The sequence below is a fragment of the Carassius carassius genome, chromosome 21 (assembly GCF_963082965.1).
Source record: "Carassius carassius chromosome 21, fCarCar2.1, whole genome shotgun sequence".
NCBI classification, from domain to species: domain Eukaryota; kingdom Metazoa; phylum Chordata; class Actinopteri; order Cypriniformes; family Cyprinidae; genus Carassius; species Carassius carassius.
Window position 1 is genome coordinate 14,834,148 of NC_081775.1, and position 24,635 is coordinate 14,858,782.

The 24,635-nt window shown below is 40.1% G+C and overlaps 1 protein-coding gene and 1 pseudogene across 1 annotated transcript in view; one reads left to right on the forward strand and one right to left on the reverse strand.

Annotated features, from left to right (window-relative positions):
• Positions 1–1,274: 1,274 nt before the first annotated feature.
• On the reverse strand, positions 1,275–2,808 carry LOC132098220 (uncharacterized; annotated as a pseudogene).
• A 4,356-nt stretch (positions 2,809–7,164) lies between these two features.
• Positions 7,165–24,635, forward strand: part of LOC132097141 (ras-specific guanine nucleotide-releasing factor RalGPS1) — a 99,031-nt gene continuing 81,560 nt past the window's right edge. Inside the window, exons 1-3 of the mRNA XM_059502767.1 lie at positions 7,165–7,299; positions 8,315–8,419; positions 9,537–9,587. Coding sequence (XP_059358750.1) covers positions 7,243–7,299; positions 8,315–8,419; positions 9,537–9,587 — 213 coding nt within the window. The 5' untranslated portion in view covers positions 7,165–7,242. The remainder of the gene's footprint in view (positions 7,300–8,314; positions 8,420–9,536; positions 9,588–24,635) is intronic.

Below are 24,635 nucleotides of genomic sequence, written 5' to 3' on the forward strand. Positions count from 1 at the left end.
TTTCAATGTATGCTTCAGACAAGAGTCACGACGAGGTGTTCCCCAAAGCGCCCCCTAGAGGACGCAGTTCGAAGTTCCCTCGAAAGGGAACTAACGTTACAGGGTACATAACATACACAGTTTCACCTAATCTCATGTTAATCTTGAGTACCTATAGACTAGTACTGCATCCTTCATATATCCAAAAAGTCTTTAGGTTTATCTTATGTGTAAGAAAAAAATACAGCTTTCCGAATCTTTCTGGAAAAAGTTGACCACCTGGAGGCGTGCGGTGGGCGGAGCTATAATACTGATGTTTCGTGTTGTTTCCATTAACATATATTCACTTATGTGCTGATTTCCAAAAAAATACAGAAATCTGATGCAATTGTACTTACACGAATGGGGTCTTTTATCACAGGGACGGCTCCATGTTTTAATAGCAAACGTTGTGCAAATCCAGCGTCGACTTGGGCCTTGTTTATAAAACATTCTTCACTCAAATGACAAAGGCACTTGCTACACTCCGTTGCTGCCCTGGAAAAAAAAAAACTAACTGCATCCACTGTTCATGTAACGCTGGGTTCTTGGGGAAGCTGAACACGGTAAACTTTCCCTCACATCCAAAAACGCACTTATTTGGAGGCATTCTCGAATAAATCCTACGCAGCGCTGCCGACAATTTTGAAGCATGTTGATGTGCGCGGTCTCGCTCTCCTCTGGCCAATGTGTGCTCGGGCACGCTTTTCCGACAGAAATGCTCATATAAGGAGTTCCGCTCTATGTTCCGCTCTTGTCTACGTCATTAGATCCACAATCTAAAAAAAACAGCCGAAACTTGTACAAACCCGGAAGTAAGATTTTCGGCACATAAATTTTCAGTCATTCTACTAAATTATTTTTTTTAACTTTGGCCATGTTTAGCATGAGAATCCATCTCTTTAACACTGTGAACAACTCTGAATACACGAAACACCATTGTACCACCCCCCCCCCCCCTTTTTAAAGTTAGTGAGTCCATGCTTAAGTACAAACATAAATAGCGGACTGTTCTCACATCATGTATAGAGTAAGTCAAAAACACAAATTTCAGTGCTTCTCCATATAAAACTGATTAAATATGCACAATAATTTAATCGTACCCTGCGATACATGAACAGTGTTGATCCTGCATATTTCTCCTGCTTGCATTGTGATCTGTAAACTCTGGCTTCAAGTTACCCACCATATTTATTTTCAAATATTTTATTTATCCCTCCATGGAATATTTAATTTCCACTTGAATGGTGGCCTTTCTATGTCCCAAATTTTTTAAAAACATTGTGGGACAAGGTTTTCACGCTGACAGCTTTCACTGTAGGAGAGTGAGCAGCTCTGTTTGTTTGTCCGAGGGAGCAAGGGTGCATCAAAAATGCAGAAGCAGTTTCAGTGGGAATTCTGTAGTTTCTCTCCACTTCCAGGCAGAGAGTACGTCACTGTGCTGGTCCTGGTCCAGCTGTCATGCATCTGGATCCGGGCCAGGTTCAAGAAGTTCTTCATGGTCATACTTTTCACTTCAGTGTGGGTCAGAGGGAGCTGGAGACACTTAGAGATGCAGCATGATGGAGTATGGATCTCTCTGTTCTGTGTATGTCAGAGATGTAATGTATCTAAGACCTTCTCAGGACACTCATTAAATGTTGTTAGATGTTTCTCCAAAGGTAGCACCTGTTTCCGATTTTTCTTCAGGTGATGAGTTGAATATTTTGCTTTTATTTTCTTCAGAATGTCCATCTTCCAACTTGTTGGTGTTCTATGACTGAGCGTGATAAAGCTCCTGTTCTTCTGCCAGGATCAGGCCCCATTGGCTGTTATGCTGATTCAACCGGGTCTGTGTAGAAGCCAGTTGGAAGCTGTCAGTATTGTAGTAGTACTCTGTGTCTAAGGTTTTCCCCACACAGCGGGCGCCCATTTCCTTGAGGCAATGCTCTGTCTGTTCTCCCAGCTCATACTCCTTTACTGATGTCTTCAAAAACTCATTGCATTTAGAATCATCTGTTTGAATTTAGTTTGTCATTTTCACTAGTGCCAGTCAGAATCTGACATTTTTAATTGTATTTGTCTGACTGGCTTGCAGTATGACGGTGTACTGTATGTGAAAAACAGCAATCAAATTCTGTTATCTAGAGGAATAATTACAGAGAAAAAAATAGAGCTCCTGAATTACATTTCAGTAATTCAGAATTACAGTAACTCCACCATTATACTTTGCTCTAGTTATTTTAGTCTTATACTTATGTGACAATAGAGGGGTAAAAATGATATATTTGCACATTGTCCATACTGGTAATGGGCTTTTAGGTTAGCAGAAGCTTAAAGCTAATCAAATATGATTGGAATAGAACAATTTCAACTCAACAAGTTAAATTAAGTAAATAATAAAAATCATTATTATTTTCATTTTCAAAATAAACCCCCTTCAGACTGATGTAATACTCCTCTGTAGTTTATGTCAAGGTACAAATATTATTGTCAGGATTTGTTTTATGAGTATGACTGGTTGATTTATATTATGCCTTACCTGAAGCAAAATTTAAGCACATTAAATCTACTGTAGTGTTAAATGCAGTGTTTATTGTATCAAGCAAGTTACCTTACCTTACCTTACCTTTGTACAACCAAACAACAATCCACAATGTTTTGTAGGTTACAGTTTGGCTGAAGTTTTGCTTTTTTTACTGTATGTTGTAGTTACAGTTTGTGTGTATGGTTACTAGGGTTGTGATGGTGAGGCAATCTTCCCAACGGTTAATCGACATGTGACATCACTGGTAATACCGGTATCAGCATGGGGGCAGGGGCATGCCCTCTTTTCCTCGCTTTCCTTCGTTACGAAATAGCTTGTAAAAGCGGCATATGCATTTTACTTTCACTTCCAAATAGCGGCAAACAACGTGTAACCAATTAAATGAGAAACAAATCTTTTTTCTACATTGAGCAGCCACATTCAGTTTTTAATTGTAGTGTCTGTTCTTTTACTGAACTAAATGATTTTTATTGCTAAAAAAAATCTAAACAACGGTGGGGTCAGTGCCGCTGTGGGCTGGTGTTGCAGCTTAACACCGGTATCACCGTTAGCACCGTCTATCACGGCAAGCCTAATGGTTACAATGCACAATGCATTGGAACTTAAAAACACTAACTTTTTAACTTTCTATTCATCTTAAGAATACTGAAAACATGTATCACTGATCACTGGTTCCAATAGATTTGAATACAGCATTGATAAGAAATATTTCATGAGACAAAATCAGCATATTCTAATGATTTCTGAAGGATCATGTGACACTGAAGACTGGAGCAATGATGCTGAAAGGTCAGCTTTGTTATCACAGGAATCAATTGCCTTTTAAAATATTAATACAAAAAAAGCTATTTTAAATTGTAATAATGTTTCACAATATTTCAAACAAATGCAGCCTTGGTGAGCATCGAAGTCTTTTACGGAAATAAAAGTTTATTTTAGAAACATTAAAATAAATATTTGGCATTCAGAAGCAAGCCGTATAGACAAGTACAGCCAAATAAAGAAATGCTGTCATGCCTGTGCAGGGCTCTAGACTAACATTTGTGAGCAGTGGCACTAGCACCAGTAGGTTCTACAGATGGTGGCACAAGAAGCAGATTTGGTAACGCTGGGGGGTGATGGTGGGGGTATTAAAAACACACAGTCATAAACATACTATACTATTGGATTGCATTAACAAGTGCATTTACTAAAGAATATTACACATTTATTTTTTGGTAATACACATTTGACAGTAAAGCACTGAGCTTGAGTTGGGAAGTGTACAAAATGTACTTTTATTTAAAACAGTAAAGTGCAAAATCTATTTTTATATGAAAAAATAATATATTGTACGCTCATTACCTGTACTATTATTCTTTTATAGTAGCCTTTTATATCGAACTGACAGAAAAATTCAGCGATTTTTAAAGGAAGTATTGTGATATGGATAGATTATAGTGATTTGAGTGAGTCAGTTGCAAACTGAACAAGTTTGTTTTTCAAACCAAGGCACTTAGGGACTTTTCTTACTTCATACACATGAAAAGTGCATAACTTTGACAAAATTAGATTTCTTGATTAATATTTTATAATAGAAATATATGAATAGTAAGCCAGTAAGTGCTCCTCTGTTGCCATCTACTGGTTATAGTGGTAATTTGATGTCTTTTTTTAAATGTTATTTTAAATAAAAATATATATATATTTTTTGTACAAACCCTGAAATGAATGACGTAACATAATTCGACTATTTCTGCCACAACGGCATGGTGTAGTTATCATTACTAGTTCAGATTTTGTTGCATCAGCTCTGTTTGATCTGTTTATAACAGAACTCTGTGAAGAAATTAAACACTTCTCAGTAGATCTTACAGCAATGGCAAGTTAAAACACTTCACACTGGATCTCGCAGCGCTGTGCTGTAACAGTGTCGCGAAATCAACATTTGGTTGCAGTCTGGAGCCCTGCCGTGGATAGCAAACATCAGTGCTAACAGTATTGACTGAATTCTTCACACTCAATTACACTAGTTAAATGCTGCTGCTCTCAGGTAAACAGTGAGTTTATCTTTAAAACAGTATAGAATAATATTTCATCCATGTTAACAATTGTTTAATAAATCATGAAGTATAAAAACCTCTCAATTTATATATGTCATTGTGAAAATGGGGAAACTAACATTGATGATCTGCTGATGATAAACTTTGTGGTATAGTCACAACTACAGTACAGACCAAAAGTTTGGACACACCTTCTCATTCAAAGAGTTTTCTTTATTTTCATGACTATGAAAATTGTAGAGTCACACTGAAGGCATCAAGGGCTATTTGACCAAGAAGGAGAGTGATGGGGTGCTGCGCCAGATGACCTGGCCTCCACAGTCACCAGACCTGAACCCAATCGAGATGGTTTAGGGGTGAGCTGGACCGCAGACAGAAGGCAAAAGGGCCAACAAGTGCTAAGCATCTCTCGGGGAACTCCTTCAAGACTGTTGGAAGACCATTTCAGGTGACTACCTCTTGAAGCTCATCAAGAGAATGCCAAGAGTGTGCAAAGCAGTAATCAAAGCAAAAGGTGGCTACTTTGAAGAACCTAGAATATGACATATTTTCAGTTGTTTCACACTTTTTTGTTATGTATATAATTCCATATATAATTCCACATGTGTTAATTCATAGTTTTGATGCCTTCAGTGTGAATCTACAATTTTCATAGTCATGAAAATAAAGAAAACTCTTTGAATGAGAAGGTGTGTCCAAACTTTTGGTCTGTACTGTACACCCTGATGAATGGTTTGTATTTTAATAATAAAATCAGAGTTTATTGAGATAATAATGACCATAGTGTCTTTCTTCCTGTTATCTCTCTTTCTTTTTCAGTATTACTAAAGAACCACTGCTTGGGATGGCCTTCACCAACCCTACCATGCAGATATTAGCCATGTGAAAGATCTGGAAAAACAAAAACAAAATGGGTATGCAAATCTATACATATTGTATTTAAGTTATTGTTTTTATTAGTTGTTGTGCAAATAAATGTTTGCTAATTGGGTCATATAACGAAATACCATTTTGATATTTGATGAATTTTGTGTGAAGTTTTAAAATACTAATTTATTATTTATTACTAATTTATAAAAAATCTTATAGCTGAAACTGCTCTTTCATAACTTGAGCTGAATATGCTGAGGTCATCTCTTCTAGTTTGTTGTTGCTTTACACAATTTTCTCTGAATGAACACAAAGGGTGGCACAGTGTTATTTTATTATCATTGAGATACTGTTATAGTTTTTATTAATAATTTGAATTAGTTTTTAGTTTTATATTTTCATTTGAAAGTTTTAACAATTTTGTGAGTTTTTTTCATTTTATTATTATTATCTTTTTATATTTCTATTTTTTTTTTTCACTTTTAGTTCTTTTATTTGAGTACAGCAAGTAAAAAATAAAATGCTGCTTTGGCAAGTAGTAACAATTATTTTATTTAAGCATTTTTTTTACACCAATAATAACCCTGGGGTGATGAGTCATACTTGGGGAAATAAAAATAAAATCCTACAAATAATAAGCTACATCTGCAAGTCTCCCTTTTATCTGAACAGGCTATGATGTTAGCTTCTCCTGTTCATTTCAGAATACTGCTGGCCCTGTGCTTTTTTGGTAAAAGTAATACATTTGAGTGCTTTATTTTAATGACATGGTTATTTAACATTGTACAGTAAACAATGTTTGAAAATGTTGGATGGCCATTTACTATCAAACTGAAAATTTGGATCCTAAAGCTCCACTGTTTTTGAAGGTAATAATCTGCAGTTATTCCCTCTGTTATTCATGCAGTTCAGTTCTGGACTGAATTAGGCCATACTGAAATAGTTAATAGAACAGTACATTGTAGAGATGCTCTGCAGGGTCTTTTCATGAAATAGCTATGATGGATATGATTTCAACAAATAATGGCTGGCAGAATGTAGGGCAGAAGCAGGAGTCATGTTGAGGGGAGAGATGCTGCAATTTATAGTGAAGACCTCCCTCTGCTGGCAATATTATACATTACTCCTTAGAATGAGTACCGGTAGATCCCAAATACAGCAGCACAGCGTGTTAAACAATAATGATGATAATAAAAAGACAGTATTTTATTTGAAGTCATCATTTCTATTTAATAGGTTTAATAAAACAAAAATCTAAGTTGCCAAATACACCAATTTGGACATAAATTGTGAACCTGGACCACAAAACCATATTTGTAGCAATAGCCAAAAATACATTGTATGGGTCAAAATTATTGATTTTTTTTTAATGAAAAAAATAATTAGGATATTAAGTAAAGATCACGTTCCATGAAGATATTTTGTAAACTTCCTATTGTAAATATATCAAAACTTAATTTTTGAGAAGTAATATGCATTGCTAAGAACTTCATTTGGACAACTTTAAATGTGATTCTCTCAGTATTTAGATTTTTTTACACCCTCAGATTCCAGATTCAAATAGTTGTATCTCAGCCAAATGTTGTCCTAACAAACCATACATCAATGGGAAGTTTATTTATTCAGCTTTCAGATGATGTCTAAATGACTGGTTTTGTGGTCCAAATTCTCAAGTAAGGTGTAATGTGTGTGTGCTTGTGTGTTCCAGGGTTGGCTGAGAGGTCGTGTGTGGCGGTGAGCAGCTGAGGTCGGCTGTGATCTGGGTCTTCTCTTCTGGCTGAGAGCATGTACAGGAGGAATGGACTCCCTGCCAGCGTCAGCATCACCTCCCGCCACACACAGGTACTAAAACACATCCCACATCCAAAGAAATAGGGATATTGAATAATGAATATTTATTTAACAAAATATATAAAATGTCAGGCCTTGCTTAAAGAAACCATTTATGTCCCAAAAGTGGAATGTGCTAATAATTTGTAACATTAAAGAACAAGAAAGAGAAAGCCTACCCATGAAGCCATCCACTCTTGCATTCATGATACAGACACTGTGTATTTAAGCTTGATAATTAAAACCCATTACCATTTAATGGTTTGGGGTTGGTAAAAATTGTATTTATTTATTTATTTGGAAAAATAAAAATAATAAAAACAACAGTAATGTTATCTTTTTGAAACAGAAATCTTTAGTAACATCATACAATTCTTTACTGTCACTGTTGATCAATTTAATGCATCCTTGCTGAATAAAAGTATTTATTTCTATAAAAAAATATAATAAAGATAATAATCTTATCTCACTGACTTCATACTTTTCATTGGTTGTGTACACATTGAATAGTAATAGTCTGAAATGAGGGCATGAATAAATCTTCCAGCAATTAAGAGTGCACACAGAGCAGATAAGACATTGAGAAGATAAGACTGAGATTCTGCATCAGTACGGATATTACGCTGGATGGAATTGGGGAACTTCAAAGGGGATCTGTCAGGATAATTTGCTGAGAAGAAACCTCTCTTTTCATCGTGACTGAATCTTTCCTTCTCTGGCCTTTGTTATGTGATGTGTTTTTGTCTGGCTTTAATTAGAGTATGTGCTGGATTGGCACATTGCCTGTTAAAAGTGATTTGGTTGCATTCTGATCCATTTTTACCATCTGTGCTGAATAATCAAATGGAATGATATAATTCAAATGGTCTATGGTAATTAAACTGATTAAATTTCCACAGGAAGAGTGCAACTGGCCATGGCTCTTTGGCAAGTCCATATGGATTTTATAGGTGTTTGAAATATCAACCCTGATTTTATGTTGAGTTTTTATCTTTCCAGCCTAACTGTCTTCCTTATGTGTCTGCAGGACAGCAGTAGTTCAGAGTCCCTGGATGGACGGAGTTTGGACTCTGCCAAGAGCTTTGACGCGGTGGTGTTTGACATGCTCAAAGTGACACCCGAGGAGTTTGCTGTAAGTTTATAAATGCTCCACTGCTCCAGAGTCAAAATGTGATACTGCATTCATTTATATATATATATATATATATATATATATATATATATATATATATATATATATATATATATATATATATATATATGTTAATGCAAGTACGAATTGCTTCAGTTGTATAAATGACCAGGAGTTGTGATAAAACCCCTACACTTTTATGCACCCAAAAATATGCAAAAATGCTGCAGGGCTGTGAACTCCATGAATCGGTGCTATTTGAATGCAGAATTCTTTTATATCATCAAAAACTCAACAATCCAAGGCAAATTTTAGTTTGACATATACAACAAATATTAGAGGGGAAGTTTAGCAGTTAATAGAAACATGAACTTAAGTCTTTTTCTCACATAAAACTTGTCTCTTCTGAATTCTCTTCTGAATTTTGAATTAAAAATCTAATTTAAAATCCACATTTGAGTGATGGTTTAAGGTTTTTAAAATTAGTTGATTATAGAACATTAATATTTTAATAATGCCTCATCTGTATTGGTAAAAAAAAGTAATTATTTTCTAGTGCCACTCAGTGAGGGTTTGGCATGGAAACTGCAGTGATTTAAAACTAGGAAAAAACATATTTCAGGTGTTTTTTTTTTGTTGTTGTTGTTTTTTTTTTTGTTTTTTTACAAATGGATCACTTTTAAATAAAATGCGCACAATGGCCTAATTATGAAATTTCATCTTTCCATCTCACAAATGTAAAATGCCAGCTTAAGGGAAGCATTTAATTACCTATTCATTAGATATGGCTTTTTTATATTTATAGAAAGCCACTATGCTCTATTAAAGATGCATTAAATAACTTCTTCCACTGTAAAAAAAAAAAAAGAAAAAAGAAAACATACAAAAAAAAAATTTCACCCCACAAGAAATCAATAGCACTTTTATAAAGTCTATTTAAAACTCCCAGAAACAAAAAATCTACATAAATGAAAATTACTTACTGTGCCTTTAAAGTGCCACATTTAAATATGTTAATGTAATAGTTCACCCAAAAAAATGTGTTCTATGCATGAAAAAACATCATACAGGTTTGGAATGAGATGAGGTTATTAAATGATGATCTTTTATTTTGCAGAGTCAGATCACTTTGATGGACGCTCCTGTATTCAAAGTGATACAGCCCGAGGTGAGACAAATATCCATGGCAACTAAATACACACCCTCTGTTTTTATCAAGCCACACAGAAACCCACGGCTGATCTCATGTGCTCTCTGGTACTACAGATTAATGTGACGTGGCAGTATAGCAGTGCATCAATGACACACACACACACACACCACGGTACCCACAGCATCTAGCTCCACATTTTTCCATTACTTTAACCAGAGCCTCTCCTCTGCTCTGAGTTACAGAGCCCTCAGTACTTTCCTTAATTAATGTTTTATGTGAAAACGACAATGGAAAGGCGCTCATAATAGATATGATAGGTTTGGACAAGGATCAGTGATCAGAGAATTGCTGGGTTTTTCCACTGATAATGAAAACAGGTCTGCCAAGGCATTTAGCAGTTTATCGTAGGTTTTGTGTAGACCGCTTTCAGTGTGATAAATGTTCATTGACGTTAACTTTTGGCCATGTTAGCTGTTATCCAGATCTTGCGCAAGTGTTTAGTTTCGACGTTATCTTGCCATGATCAAAAGATGGTCGTCTGGCAGGTTCAGGATCCTTTAAAGCAAAGAGAGAGCCACTATCAATATAACATGTAGCAAATTATAAATATGATTTTTTAAACCACCCAGATGAACTGATTTCATCACAAGACACATTAATCAAATGAAAAGAATACATAACATGAAAAATTGGGAAAATATGACAGTTTTGTCTCACATTTTAGGGTTAATATGAGTGTGGTGAGAAAACAATTTTGGTGTCCCCATTTTATCATGAAGAAATATTAACCAGGCTTCTTCCAGGTCTCTCCAGACATTCTACCCAGTGATGGCGTAATGCTTGAGCAGAAAATTGTTTGGCAGTCTGTTTGGCAATTACTCTTAACCAAGCTACTTTTCTTAACGCTTCACGTCTGGAATCGTTTGATTCCATTCATGGTGACCTTGGTGTGAATTTCTGGCTTTTTTCAAAGATATGAGCAAATCAATCTTTACATTTAGTAAGAGTCAGGATTGTTTGAACTTTATCCAGAGTATATGTGAGCATAAGTGAAGTGAGTGCCATTATGATGATGTCCATTGACCTACATCTTTGTGGTCCTTCGTTAACATGAGATCACCGGCTCTGTGAGCTGTGTGCACTAATGAGTCATTGTGGATTTGAAGTCATCATTTCTCAGTGACAGCCACAGACATTCTAGATTGGATTTGTTTAGAAAGTCCATGGGTTTATTTTTATGTATTGATTTTCCACGTGGCAGCATTAATAGTTAGCATTATGAGAGTTTCAAGCATTGCTGTGTGATTGATTCTGGTGAACCTAGCTTTCCATGAATAAAGGCCTGAGAAATCAGTGAAAGAACGTGCTTAATCAAAATCTGATTTATTTTATATATTTAATTATACACTACCATTTAAAAGTTTACAGGCAGTAAGAAATTATTCAGCAGGGATGCATTAAATGTATTGAAAGGAACAGTAAAGAAGATTTATTAATACATAAATGTTGTTCTTTTGAACTTTCTAACCATAAAATAATTTGTATCACAGTTTCTATAAAAATATTAAGTAGGACAATTGTTTTCAACACCAAATCAGCATATTAGAATGATTTCTGACACTGAAGACTGAAGTAATAACTGCTGAAAATTCAGCTTTGCCATCACAGGAATAAATTACAGTTCAAAGCATGAGATGTTTTTAATTATAATAATATTATTATAATAAAACCGTTAACTATATTTTTGATCTTATAAATGAAGCCTTGGTAAGCAAAAGAGACTTCATACAATGTAGATCCTCTTTAGGAACTCGAGCTGTGTCGAAGGACGCTTTGAACACCCTTCAGCATGACCGCCTCTGAACCATGTGTGTAAACAGTCCAATGTATGGGCGAGACGTCACGGACGGGTGACATAGCGACTAGGAAGCTTAAAAGCACGTGCTGTGAAACCGGTGTCAGCTTCTGTCAATCAGCAAGCGCTCTCTGTGTTTGTGAGTCGCTGTCTTTTTGTGAGTCTTGTTTAGTGTTGTTTATCCACTTCAGTGCAGTCCTTTCACCCCAGAGAAAGGGCGCGATGCTCTGCCTGTCTTTCTCAGAGGAGAATGTGTATATTACATCATTTCGGTTTTTGATGTGAATCTTTATACACCAGACCATGTTTACTCATCTGATTGTTTGACTCAATTTAATTCTGAGGAATAAAATGAAATATTTATCTGACTATGAGAAGTTAAATATACAGGGGCTCTTGGGATAAACATTTCTTGAGTAGAGCACATTTTTATCCCTTTTCCTCTGAGGAGGTTGAGGCGTTTAGCAAGGGCTGCTGGGCCGGAGCAGTCCCAACCCTACCGTGTTCCAGCCCCTTATGTGTCATTCTCGCTGGAGAGACTTCATCGTAAACGTCCTGATGCCTAAGGCTGAGGACTTTTTGAGGGCCAGCTCCCTCTGGGGAAGAGCAGTGTACACCACATTACATGGTGCCCGTCTCTTCTCAGTGCCCTCAGGAGATCAGTCTGTCAACCCTGCTGGTGTTTCAGGCCGCAGCGGGCTCCGGTGAGTGCTTCCATCAGTTACCGCCCTAGAACAGCTAGTACAGTCATGCCCTGGTAGTCCACCAGGAGCACCAGAGGCCAGTCTAGGGAGACTGGTTGCCTTAGGAGATCACGTTGTGGTGTGGGAGCTTCTGCCAAGTGTGCTTCATTGGGTCCTGTCCCGAGCAAGCAGGCTTATAAAAAAAAAAAAAAAAACCCTGATAAAAAATTCTCAGCTCTTTTCAACATTAATAATAATAATAATAATAATAATAATAATAATAATAATAATGCTTAATGATTTTTTTTTTAATCAGTGTGTGACTGGAGTAATGATGCTAAAAATTTCAACTTTGAAAGTCAGCTTTGATTGTTCCTAATAAACTGTTTAACTGCACTCGCAAGTCAATACTAAATTATTTTGTGGGATAATTAAATATATTCTAAATAAACTACAAGCATAAAAATATATACATTTATTTTGTCCTCACATTTTTTCTTGTAACTCTTCCCTCTCATTCACAAACCTGACTGAACGGCTCATTATGCAGCTCCATTATGCAGCTCATTATGCGGGTCTTTGTCTTCTCAGGTGTAAATCACAACATAAAGAATGATAGTTCACGCCCTCTCGCATAGACCCTTTGTACACAAAAAGTGTCATAGAAAATTTAAATGTAATTTTATTAATAAGATTCGGGAGGAGCGCGTCAGATACTTAGCCTAATCAACACAGGTGGACCATAATCAAGTAATCAATCCCATAGTATAAATATCGCTGACTTACCTCTATCCATTGACGGTTTATCAGCATGCTGGTTCGCTTCGTCTGTCACCTTACCACAGACCCAATTTTCGTACCAACGAAGAGAGCTACACAGGAGATTTATAAGACCTGCTGCTTTTGCCGGACCCGAGATCATTTGTACCCAGCCAAACACGGCCGTTGAGCAGCATTAAGCGTCATCGTGACAGCTGCTCTCATCGCCAAGCCACACGTCTTGGCCAATAGACCGTGCAAGCTCCAAGCTCGCCTTGCTCGACACAACGATCGTGCCGCCCGAGACCGAGCTCTCCCCGAGCGCTGGATTGCAGCAGAAAGAACCCAACCAACCCGGGTCGAACCCCAGTTCTCACCGCGGCTCAGCCTTTCACCCCGGCGTTCCGGCCGAGTGGCAGTTTGAGGCCGCTTCCTCTAGCGGCGCAGACCGCGCAACGTTAAACAATACATTTTCAGGCGAAGACGCTAAAAAACAGGTTCTTCTTTTTCTTCATTGGATTTTTACGGCAGTTAGCATCCAAGTGTTGCATCTAAAAGCAGGTTCGCGGCTAAAGTTTGTTAAACGACGTCATGACGCAGTTCCGTCTTCTTCTGCGGTTTTGGCAAACCAGCGTAAAGGTGCATTACCGCCACCTGCTGATCTGGAGTGTGGATTGCGCATAGATTTGGACTACAGATACAAACGTTCCGTCGGATGATGATGCCACTTTTAACCACGAAGCAAAGGCATTACATTCGCCTTACCGCGCACGTTTAAACCTCACGGAAATGATACAGACTTAAGTTCCATGAAGGAAAGAGAAAAAAAAAAAAACGCTCGTAAGTCTCTGGATAAAAGAGTCTCTGCTAAATGCTTAATTTTAATTTTAAATTTTAACTTCTATGCAAGTTTTCTGGTAGGAAGAAATAATTTAGGGACCTATTTCACCATTCACCGGTGTGATCACTCAAAATTCATCTAAAACGCATCCGCCATAGTGTTTCAACGCAGGATAGCAAGTGTGAGTAAAATAACTGCCGCCTTTTAAAGTCCACATGAAATCAAAATTTACTATATTTACTTTGTTTGCCTAAATTTGATCGTTTTGTGCTGAACAATTCATCCATGCGAGCCAATCCACTCAAAAAAAAAAAAAAAAGTTTGCCTTCATAATCTTTAATCAAAATCTGAAAATGCCCCTCCCCTCTGCATTGGAGGACCTTCACCTATGACGTAGGCTTGAGGAATTTGGTGTCTGCTTAATCTGTAACCACGCCCCTCAAACTGACACTGACAGTAGACAGGCTGCCTGTGTGCGGCGAGCATTGACAGCGCGTGAAAGGAGAGATGGCAAGGAGGTGCATTTTTGTAAATGATCCTCCGTGTGTTCCTGTTCTCATCTTCCTCCTTTTCCTGCTGAAAACTAAATTGCGGTGATTGAGGTGGCGAGTAATCCTCAACAACCGATTGTAAACTTGCATTTAGATCTGCCTCCATTTTTTGAATTAAACACCTACTTATCTAAATCCAATCAGGTGCTAGTTGGAAAATAAGCCACGCCCACTACTTTCCTCATTTATTATTCCGTTTCTCTCGGAAATACGTCACAACACTGGAGAAAAGTCGTTTGCAACTTCCGTTTCACGGGGACTTTAAGGACCGTAATACAAAAAAAAACAAAAAAAAAAACTGGCAAGTAAACATCTTTAGAAACCACTTGTAAGCGAATATCACATAACTGCCATTAACCCATTTGCTTGCAAGCATCGCCAACCGCCCCAGTTTATTATCGTTCATTTTCACAGCACGTTAAACATCACTCTCTTACTTGATCTGGATAAACCCTGCATCAATTGAAAGCCAATTGACCAATATTTCGATAAAACATCATTTCAGTGACAGTTATTCAGTAATTATGCCAGGAAAACGATTCCTATTCCTGAACGGTAAACGTCGAAGTGTTAGCTCGTGGACAAACGTTGATCATGGATCTAGTCAGAAAGAATCATGAGCAGAAACTTCTTTATTTTGGGTATGTAATTTCTGTCTCCATGCCAAAAAATGGGGGGTGACTGGTAAGGGGTTAACGTTACTGCTGTAATCATGTCTTTCGGTACAACGTCCTACAAGACTAAACATGCCTCATCATTTCCAAAAGCCTCTGTTTCCACAGTCCATACTACAACGTGAAAACAGCGTTCCAAACGTATCCGCTCGGGAGACCGTCTAAAGAGCCCGGAGGCCAAACGAGAGGAAAGATGCTTTTCCAACAGGAACCTAATAACGTGGACAAGGCTTGAGGAATTGTCAAATCAGGCAACCAATTGCTGAGCTGGTGACACAGTAGGCTACCCATTCATTTTTAGCTTGCCCCATCAAATGTTACTAACCCTTTTTTACTCTTCCCACAGCCAACATCTACAGCAGCCGAAGCAAGTAGCCTTGCACGTACCTCCTCACTGCCGCAGCAGTGTCTGCTCCCGCAGGAGCCTTTCCTATACCTCATCACTGCCGCAGCAGTGTCTGCTCCCGCAGGAGCCTTTCCTATACCTCATCGCTGCCGCAGCAGTGTCTGCTCCCGCAGGAGCCTTTCCCGTATCTCCCCACTGCCGCAGCAGTGTCTGCTCCCGCAGGAGCCTTTCCTATACCTCCTCACTGCCGCAGCAGTGTCTGCTCCCGCAGGAGCCTTTCCTATACCTCCCCACTGCCGCAGTAGTGTCTGCTCCCACAGGAGCCTTTCCTGTACCTCCTCACTGCCGCAGCAGTGTCTGCTCCCGCAGGAGCCTTTCCCGTATCTCCCCACTGCCGCAGCAGCGTCTGCTCCCGCAGGAGCCTTTCCTATACCTCCTCACTGTCGCAGCAGTGTCTGCTCCTGCAGGAGCCTTTCCCGTATCTCCCCACTGCCACAGCAGCGTCTGTTCACACGCACAAAAAAAAAAAAAAAATTCCGCTTATAGGTATGCCATGCATCCTAGGTTGCGGTGACAGCATCATGTATCGACAATAGCCAAGACGATATTAGGCCCATTCTCCAATCAACGTTTTTTATTATAATTATTAGGCGGCCTACCATAATATGGCTATCAAACCGCTCCGTTATCCCATCTCAGCACTGCACTTCACGCTCGCCCATGCTCTCAAAGGATGACGTGAGCCTACAGGTGGCAAAGAAGTCTCCATCCACAAATAGACATGCATCGTTTGCAGATATAAGGTATTCCATCGTACTTTAACAGGTAAATCCGATACGTGCCATATTTTAAAGGAGCTCTCACTAACGGAGTTTAATGCCACAGTTACATTAGAATGCATCTCATTCTGGTCTCAGGGGCGGCGCGTCGGTCCCATCATGAGGCATGTGGTCTGGAGCGCGTATGACCAAGGCATCATTTCAACCGAACTCACTTCAAATATATGAACTTACCGGTTTTTGAATACCTTATATTTAAGGCATTTGTTTACGTCCATATTAGGGTTAAATCGTTGGACTTTAAATGGAATCTACTATAGTTAAAAAAAAAAAAACAGGACAAGCGAGATGACAGTAGTGCCGACTACATGAACTAGCAGTTTTAAATATAGTATTTTATATTTAATGCCAGTTTGTCAGTACGTCCGAAAAATATATATATATATTTTTTTTTTCGATTATCGGTGATTCCATAGGCTTTTTCGTGCACCTGCATGGTTAAAATGGCAAAAAGTAAGCTCAGACAAGTGTAAAGTATCTTTCTCTTACTCCACCCATGCACGATTACATCGTCGATATGTACCATCGATCTCATGTGCTGACAATACGACAATTCGACAACGACCACATCGCCGATACATGGCACCTATTTGGGGTACACTGGCACAGGAAATCCAATTTATTTTTGCACGCTTAATTTCGAATACAATGACTGCACCAAGATTTTTCGGACTCATTATCGGAAGCAGCTTATTGGATTTGCTAAACAATTATTCAAGTAAGCCTCACAGCGTCTACCCTCGTAGACAACCAAATCCTCCTTAGTATCGAACTCCCTGTCAGGCGCTGCCAGAGTGCTCCCGTTTGAGCCAACCTTTGCCTTCTCCGTTCAACTATCAGCAAAGCTTAGTCGTATGACATCGTCCCATGGTTTCACAGACAAGGCTTAAGCTAGTCCCAGACTAAAATACATGTTTGAGCTGTCTCAACTGAAAATATCTTGCTCCGACACATCTTAAAATATGCCAGTGTCATTGTTCTGTGTCAAGATGCACACCTGTAAAATTTTCCTCTAAGGCATTTCTGTAAAAGTTGCTTAAATATCTTAATTTAACTTAGGCCTAGTCCTGGCTTAAGCATAACCCCGTTTGTGAAACCAGGCCCGTGAGTATTAAACTCCTGTCAGATGCTTCCCCGCTTAAGCAATCTTGGACTTTCCATCCGACCACCAGCGAAGCTTACCCGATTAAAAAGCCAGATTAACACCGGATGCCGGCCATAGCCTCCCGGCCAGATAACCTTACCTTTTTTCTATCCTATGGCCGGCAAGGCTTCTCTCTTCGATGCCAGGAGTTTGAGCTCCCATCGGATGCCGACGAAAGCCTCCCGGCCAGACAACCTCACCTTTTCCATTCTGCGGCCAGCAAGGCTTATCCGTTCGTTGCCAGGAGCTCACACTCCCATCGGACGTAGGTGAAAGCCCCCGGCTACCCTTTTGCCATTCTGTCTTACGTACGGAGAGGTTTACCCATCCAATGCATGGAGTCAAGGCTCCCATTGGACGTAGGTGAGAGCTTCCCGGCTAGACAACCTTACCTTTTCCGTCCTTTGGCCAGCGAGGCTTAACCGTTCGATTCTGGGAGCTAAGCTCCTGTCGGCCGAAGGTAAGAGCCTCCCGGCTGGACAACCTTTCCATCCTTGGCCAGCGAGGCTCACCCGTTCGATGAGAGTGCTCCCATCGGACGCTGGCGAGAGCCTCCTGGCCAGCCAACCACGACCATTCCACGTGGTTTAGGTTACAAAACCTACAAGACGCCGTCGACAGCCTAACGACCACACAAACTTACCTTTTCCATCCTACGGCTTGCGAGGCTCACCCAGTTGTTTTTGGGGAACAGGAAGTCCCCGTTGGATGCTGGCAAGAGCCTCCTGGCCACCTATCGTTACCTTTTCTGTCACACATCCGGAGAGGCTTACCCGTTCGATGCGTGTGCTCCCTTCGGACGCCGGCGAGAGCCTCCCGGTTAGACAACCTTACCTTTTTCCTTTTCTATGGTCAGCGAGGCTTACCCGTTCGATGCGTGTGCTCCCTTCGGACGCCGGCGAGAGCCTCCTGGACAGACTTGCTTTACGTTTCCATTCTACGGTCGGCGAGGCTTACCCGTTCGATGCGTGTGCTCCCTTCGGACGTCGGTAACAGTCTCTCGGCCACGCAACTTCCCTTTCCATTTGACGATAGGCGAGGCTTAACCGTCCGGCGCTACGAGTCTCGTCCTCTCGCCAAATCCTGCAAAAAAAATAAATAAAAAATAATAATAATAACTCGGCTACCCTCAGCTACCCTCACATCTTTTAACCCCGCCTGGCGAGGCTTACCCGTTCGATGTTCTGGGTCTAATGCCCCATCGGACGGGTTTTCCTTTCCACTTTCCCCGTCCGGCGAGGCTTACCCGTCTGATGCGTGCGCTCCCTTCAGACGTCTGGCGAGAGTTCTCCCGGGCGGGCCTATGCTTGCCGGCCGCAAGTGAGTCTCATCCATCTAATGCCGTGAGTCGGGATCTCCCATCAGATGTCGCCAGAGTCCTCCTTGTCGGCCAGAGAAGACCGAGAAGACCCAAACGTCCGTCATTCTGAGTCTCAATCTCCTGTCGGAGGCTTCATGGGCCCTCTCGGTCAGCACTAGGCCCTTCACCCACTGAATAGCAGGGGCTATCAGCCAGTAGGGCCCGTACGCCGACACTGTGACCTATTCCGGTCGAGGCAACTCGGGTCCTCCCGGTCGGGCACCACAACCACGCTGCTCCTCCTCATCGGCCGGTAGGGCTCACCGTTCCAACGCCAAAAAGCTCCAGTTGAGCATCGGCTCGAGCCCTACCGACCGGGCGCCAACAACCACGTAGTTCACTAGCTGCAGCCGGTAGGGCCTACTCTCCAAACGCCCAAGTCGCTCCCTCCGGAGTACGTAGGCCCTTCCAACCTGCCTACGAGACGACTTCTCAGAAACCAAATCAGCCCCCGCCAGTACTCTATGCTTTTGGGGGGGCATTCTCTAAACTGGCGGCTTTCCTCCTGTATATTTGCTTTTTGGGGAGTACTCTAGGTTCGGGCCATTCCCAAGCTCGGAGCCCTTCCCCGGACAGCATGCCAAATACGCATTCCATACCTCAGCTAATTATATGTAAGCGTGAACTATTGAAATGTAATTTTATTAATAACATTCGGGAGGAGCGCGTCAGATACTTAGCCTAATCAACACAGGTGGACCATAATCAAGTAATCAATCCCATAGTATAAATATCGCTGACTTACCTCTATCCATTGACGGTTTATCAGCATCCCTCCTCCACCCCATCTCCTCACTTCAAGTTCACTTTATAAATAGACGGGGAAGGGGGGGTACTCTAGGTTCGGGCCATTCCCGAGCTCGGAGCCCTTCCCCGGACAGCACGCCAAATACGCATTCCATACCTCAGCTAATTATATGTAAGCGTGAACTATTGAAATCAATATATTGTTTTCTGTGAGTGAGTAAACAAGATGATTTTCACATAATTTAGAAAGAAAAATTCTAGGCGACAAGATCCAGTTCTCAAAAGTCCCGGGAACCAATGTTCTGTATGTGTTTTATGCCCTTATTCAAGTGTTTTACCATTTTTTTTGTTTTTCACTAACCACGCATAAACATTGTTTTCTCAAAAACACAATCATGTACATACATGCTGCTCACATATTACTATAGCCCAGTTTGTGCTGATTACAGTGATATTAGACTTTAGCCATTTAGATGTTTATAAGTAACTGAAAAAAGCACAAATGTCAGGGCATGACAAAACTTCTCCAGTGGATGACAGTTCGACATCGAGATGTCATTCTCGCTCACATGAAAGACCTTGGGTTAAGACTTAACACCAAGAAAAGTGTGCTTTCTCCAGTACAGAAAATGACTTGTCTGGGCGTGGTGTGGGATTCAACCACAAAGCAGGCACATATGTCTCCTGCCTGGAACGAGTCGATATTCACCAATAGTCACAAGAGTCAGAGAAGGCCAGTCACTCACTGTTGAGCAGTTCCAGACTGCTGGGTCTGATGGCAGCTGCGTCCAACGTGATAACTCTTGGCCTGCTGTTCATAAGACCCCTGTAGTGGTGGCTAAAGACCAAGGGGTTCTCCATGAGGGGAAACCCGCTTCGCATGCTCAAGGTCACCTGGAGGTGCCTACGTGCCTTAGACATGTGGAGGAAATTTTGGTTCTTTTCTCAGGGCCCAGTGCTGGGTGCTCCTTGTTGCTGCGTAATGCATCCCTCACCGGTTGGGGTGCGGCCATGAGTGGCCCCCTGCCCGCGTTCTGTGGAGTGGTCGCCATCTGACATGGCATATAAACTGCCTGGAGATGCTGGCCGTGCCTCGAGCAATAAAACCCTTTCTCCCAGACCTAAGAGGTCACCATGTGTTGGTGCGCACAGACAACACAGCAGTGGTCTCTTATATCAACCACCAAGGGGGTTTGCACTCACGGCGTTTGTTCAAACTAGCGTACCAGATCCTTGTGTGGTCCCATGGCAAACTCCTCTCGCACGTTCCTGGGCATCTGAATATGGGAGCAGACATCCTGTTGAAGCAGGGACCGAGGCCCGGGGAATGGATGCTTCACCCAGAGGATGTGAAGCAGATATGGCGAATTTTTGACCAGGCTCAGGTGAAGTGTTCTGCTCCCGTGAGTTATGAAGAGAGTTCGCCAGGATGGGGTTCGTCTGCTGTTAGTAGCCCCATTCTGTCCAGGCAAGTATGGTTCTCGGACCTGAGACGGCTCTCCAGGGGAAATTCCCATCAGGAGGGACCTCCTCTTACAGGCGGAGGGCGTGCTGCCACTCAGATTTGGAAGTTACGGGTATGGCCCCTTAGGGGGCACAGCTCGTAGCTAACGGTCTCTAAAGCGAGGTTGTTGAGACCATCCTCCAATCCAGAACTCCCTCACGAGGAAACTGTTTGCCTTGAAGTGGAAACTGTTAGGCCCAATCCCAATCCTACCCCTTAGCCCTTCCCCTTTCCCCTGTCTCGATTCTCTTTTGGTTGGAGGGGTAGGGGTAAGGGGAAGGGCCAGATAGCCCTTCAAACTAAGATTTTTTGGGACCACACTTAAAACGAAGGAGTATGAATTATCTTGGCAACATAACTGCTACAGCGAACAAAAAGACACATAAATGTAAACTTTTTTGGCATAAATAAAGATTTTAATGAAAAGTAATCATTTGTTTTATGTTACATTTAATTGTGAGTTCATATTAACGGTCATGTTACTCAAATAAATGTCTGCAAAAAATTGCTAATATTTGCTAACGTCATATCATTACAGACTGCATGATAGTGCCACAGCATATGTCTGATCAGAGCGATAACTACCCTCTTGGTAGCCAGTCAGTGGGCAGACACCCTCTGGTTACATGTTTCTCCTGCGGTGCGCTGAGGCCTACTGCCAGAAGAAGCTTATGCTAAGGGGTGGATCAGGATTAGTGGTCGACCGATATATCGGCCGATATTTGTGATTTTTCAATTATCACATCGGCTGATAAGTTTTTCTGCTTGGCTGATGTGTTCGTGGTGGTACTTTTATTCTGATGGCGCGCCTGACGTATTTTGACGGCTGGGTGTACACAGCTCACATTCTCCCTCTTGTTCGCCGTCACCATTAACAGTTTTGTCTAATATGGATAGAAGTCTGTCTAATAATCAGATAGAATGGTTAAACAAAGGAATTAATGTATACAAAAAGTATAATAACGATTGCTTTTATATTATTAGTAGTAGAAAGGCAAACATTATAATACTTTCTCGTTTACCATCAGCATTAAGCAAATACGCATTTATATATTTTAAACAAATCTATAAATTACTAATGAACTTTTAATTTCACAAACCTTGCAAACTTAGTCAATACAGCTGTGAGATCTTGTGAAGTGTACATTTTTATTCAGCATGATTGTGTTCTCTGTGTGATAATCGGTCCGTATGAATTGAATGCATTAAACATTAAACTCCTGATTTCAAATTATGCTGCGCTTTATGCATTCACCCGCTGTCATATTCATGTCAATTTCTCTGTGTGCTGTATGTAAATATATATATCGTCTATCGGCCACCCTTTCTTTTTCTTCAGCTGTGCTTTTCCACACTAGGCAGAGATTTGAATGTCTGGCGGTGTGGGCATAGTCGTTCCCAAAGTGTCCTCTGATGCAGCTCGAGTTCCTAAAGTTTTCTATATATATAGAATGAGGGAAAATTATTCATTAACATGATTTTTAAAACTGTTATTGCTCTTCTCCCAAAACATCTAAATGAAAGGATATGCCCTTCAAACTGCAAAAAAGCAATGCAGTTAGACCCTTGTGTAGTTGTTTGACATTTCTAAAACAAGGTCTGGATTAGGTGAAGGAAACAGCAGAGAAGCATATTACCTCTTCCTTCCCTGGAGTCTCTTTAGTCACAGGTGAAAATTAAATCTCCATACAGCTGACAGTGCTGTCATGTTGATCTGTTTATACTCAAGGTGTTGCCAATGGTTTTATCGCTAAAAATGCCAGTTTTTTGACTCAGAGCAATTTTAATTGATGTTAAGGGGAAATTATCTGATTTGTGGTGCATGAACTTGTTTTATGTCAAGATAAATCTTCCATCTTTATTCCTTTAGACATGTTTGCATCTCAGCAGCTCTGCGCGCATAAATTGTTAAGCTGATTGGTTTTATAAAAAGTAGCAAAACATCTCCCATGTTATCCCTTCTCTGATGAAGACTAGAGTGTGAAACACATTGAATTAATTTGCTTACAGCAGAAGTTCCCACTGGAAAAGAGCTAATTTTAAAAATGCTGAGTTTGACCTCCTCAGCCACTAATTCACGATTTGTTCATTACACACAGTCTTTCCAACCCTGACATATTTGACAACGAAAGTGGGTTTGTTATTGTTGAGGCCTTTGCCTGTAAGTTTCACTGGCCTGTGGAATAACTATTATAAGTAAATTTTTGCGTTTGACCACATGCACATACATTCATTCATCAATATTTCAGCAGCATGCTTCAGGAATTATTGCGGATTCTAAAAGGAGATGTTCCTGAAGTTGACACGGGCAACTTGATTAATAGATTTCAGATGTACATTGGTTCTATAACAACTGCTAAATTGTTAGTGCTGTGTGAGTTATGTGAGCAGACAGTGTCTCTTTGTATAAAGTAGTGTTTTGTACAGTTGTTTTTGGATACAGACCTTTTGCAGAAATTGATTAGAGTCAGAATGAAAGATAAAATGTGAAAGTTTGTATGCTTTTGTCATGTGGAATCAAATTATACTTAAAAATACTTTGTTACAGTACTTAAGTATTTTTTGGGAGTATCTGTACTTTACTTGAGTTTTTATATTTCAGGCAACTTTTACTTTTACTCCACTACAATTCCTAATTAAAATGTATACTTTTACTTCGATACATTTCCCCAAAGTATTCGTTACTTACTACAAAATAGTCAGAAGAACACAGACTCCAGGAAAGCAGGTTTGACGAATCCGTGTCTGGCGTTTACAAGTTAAACTCCTATAAATAGCTTTGCTCACATGCAAACAAGTGCATGCCGCACACAACTGCGGATGATTTAACTTTTCCACTCAAGTCGAGGCTGGGGTGTGCGATATACAGTACGTTTGCGATAATATGGTAAGTGTTGTAATTATGTGCAACCTGACGTTATCATGTAAGCTATATCACCGAATCACACTCAGAGTGCACTCACATTAATTTATTAGTCTATTAAAACTCAATATTCCAGGCATTCTAAATTGTAGACGGCAGTAATTCTTCTGTATGCTTTTTATATTTATAGAATTGAATGTAGTCCTAGTTAACCGTTTTCTGCAGACGCATAATAACATCCATGTCCCCTCTGAGATACATAAACTGTTGGCTAAATGCTATTTCAGATGCAGATTCCAGAAATGTTTTCTTATGTTTGAATAAAAGACACTAAGCACCGGATGAAGTGCTTCTTATTATGTATCTTATTATATATGTACTTTTACTTTCAATACTTAAGTACGAAAAGTATTTTTTAAATCTTAAACATACTTAAGTACAATAAATCTAAAATACTTTAAGACTTTTACTCAAATAATATTCTAAACGGTGACTTCAACTTTTACTTGAGTATGACTTTCAGGTACTTTATACACCACTGAACATATTGTAACTTATAATAGTCAAATAAAAGTAAAATGAAGTTAAACCTTGCGCTGCACTTGGCTGTGCACACTAGAGGTCTTCACAGTGCACCCGAGACCCGTCGACCCCGGACCCGACCCGGGACCCGTACGGGTTCGGTAATAAAAAATTGTAATAAAAAACTGAAATATGACTCTTTTGGGTGCAAAAAACTAGTAATAAAAATGTATAACCCTGTTAAACTGAACTGTACTGCAAATATACACTATTATTCAAAAGTTTGGAGTCTGTAAGATTTTTTTAATATTCTTGAAAAAAATATCTTATGCTCATCAAGGCTGCATTTAATCAAAATACAAGAAATGTAATACA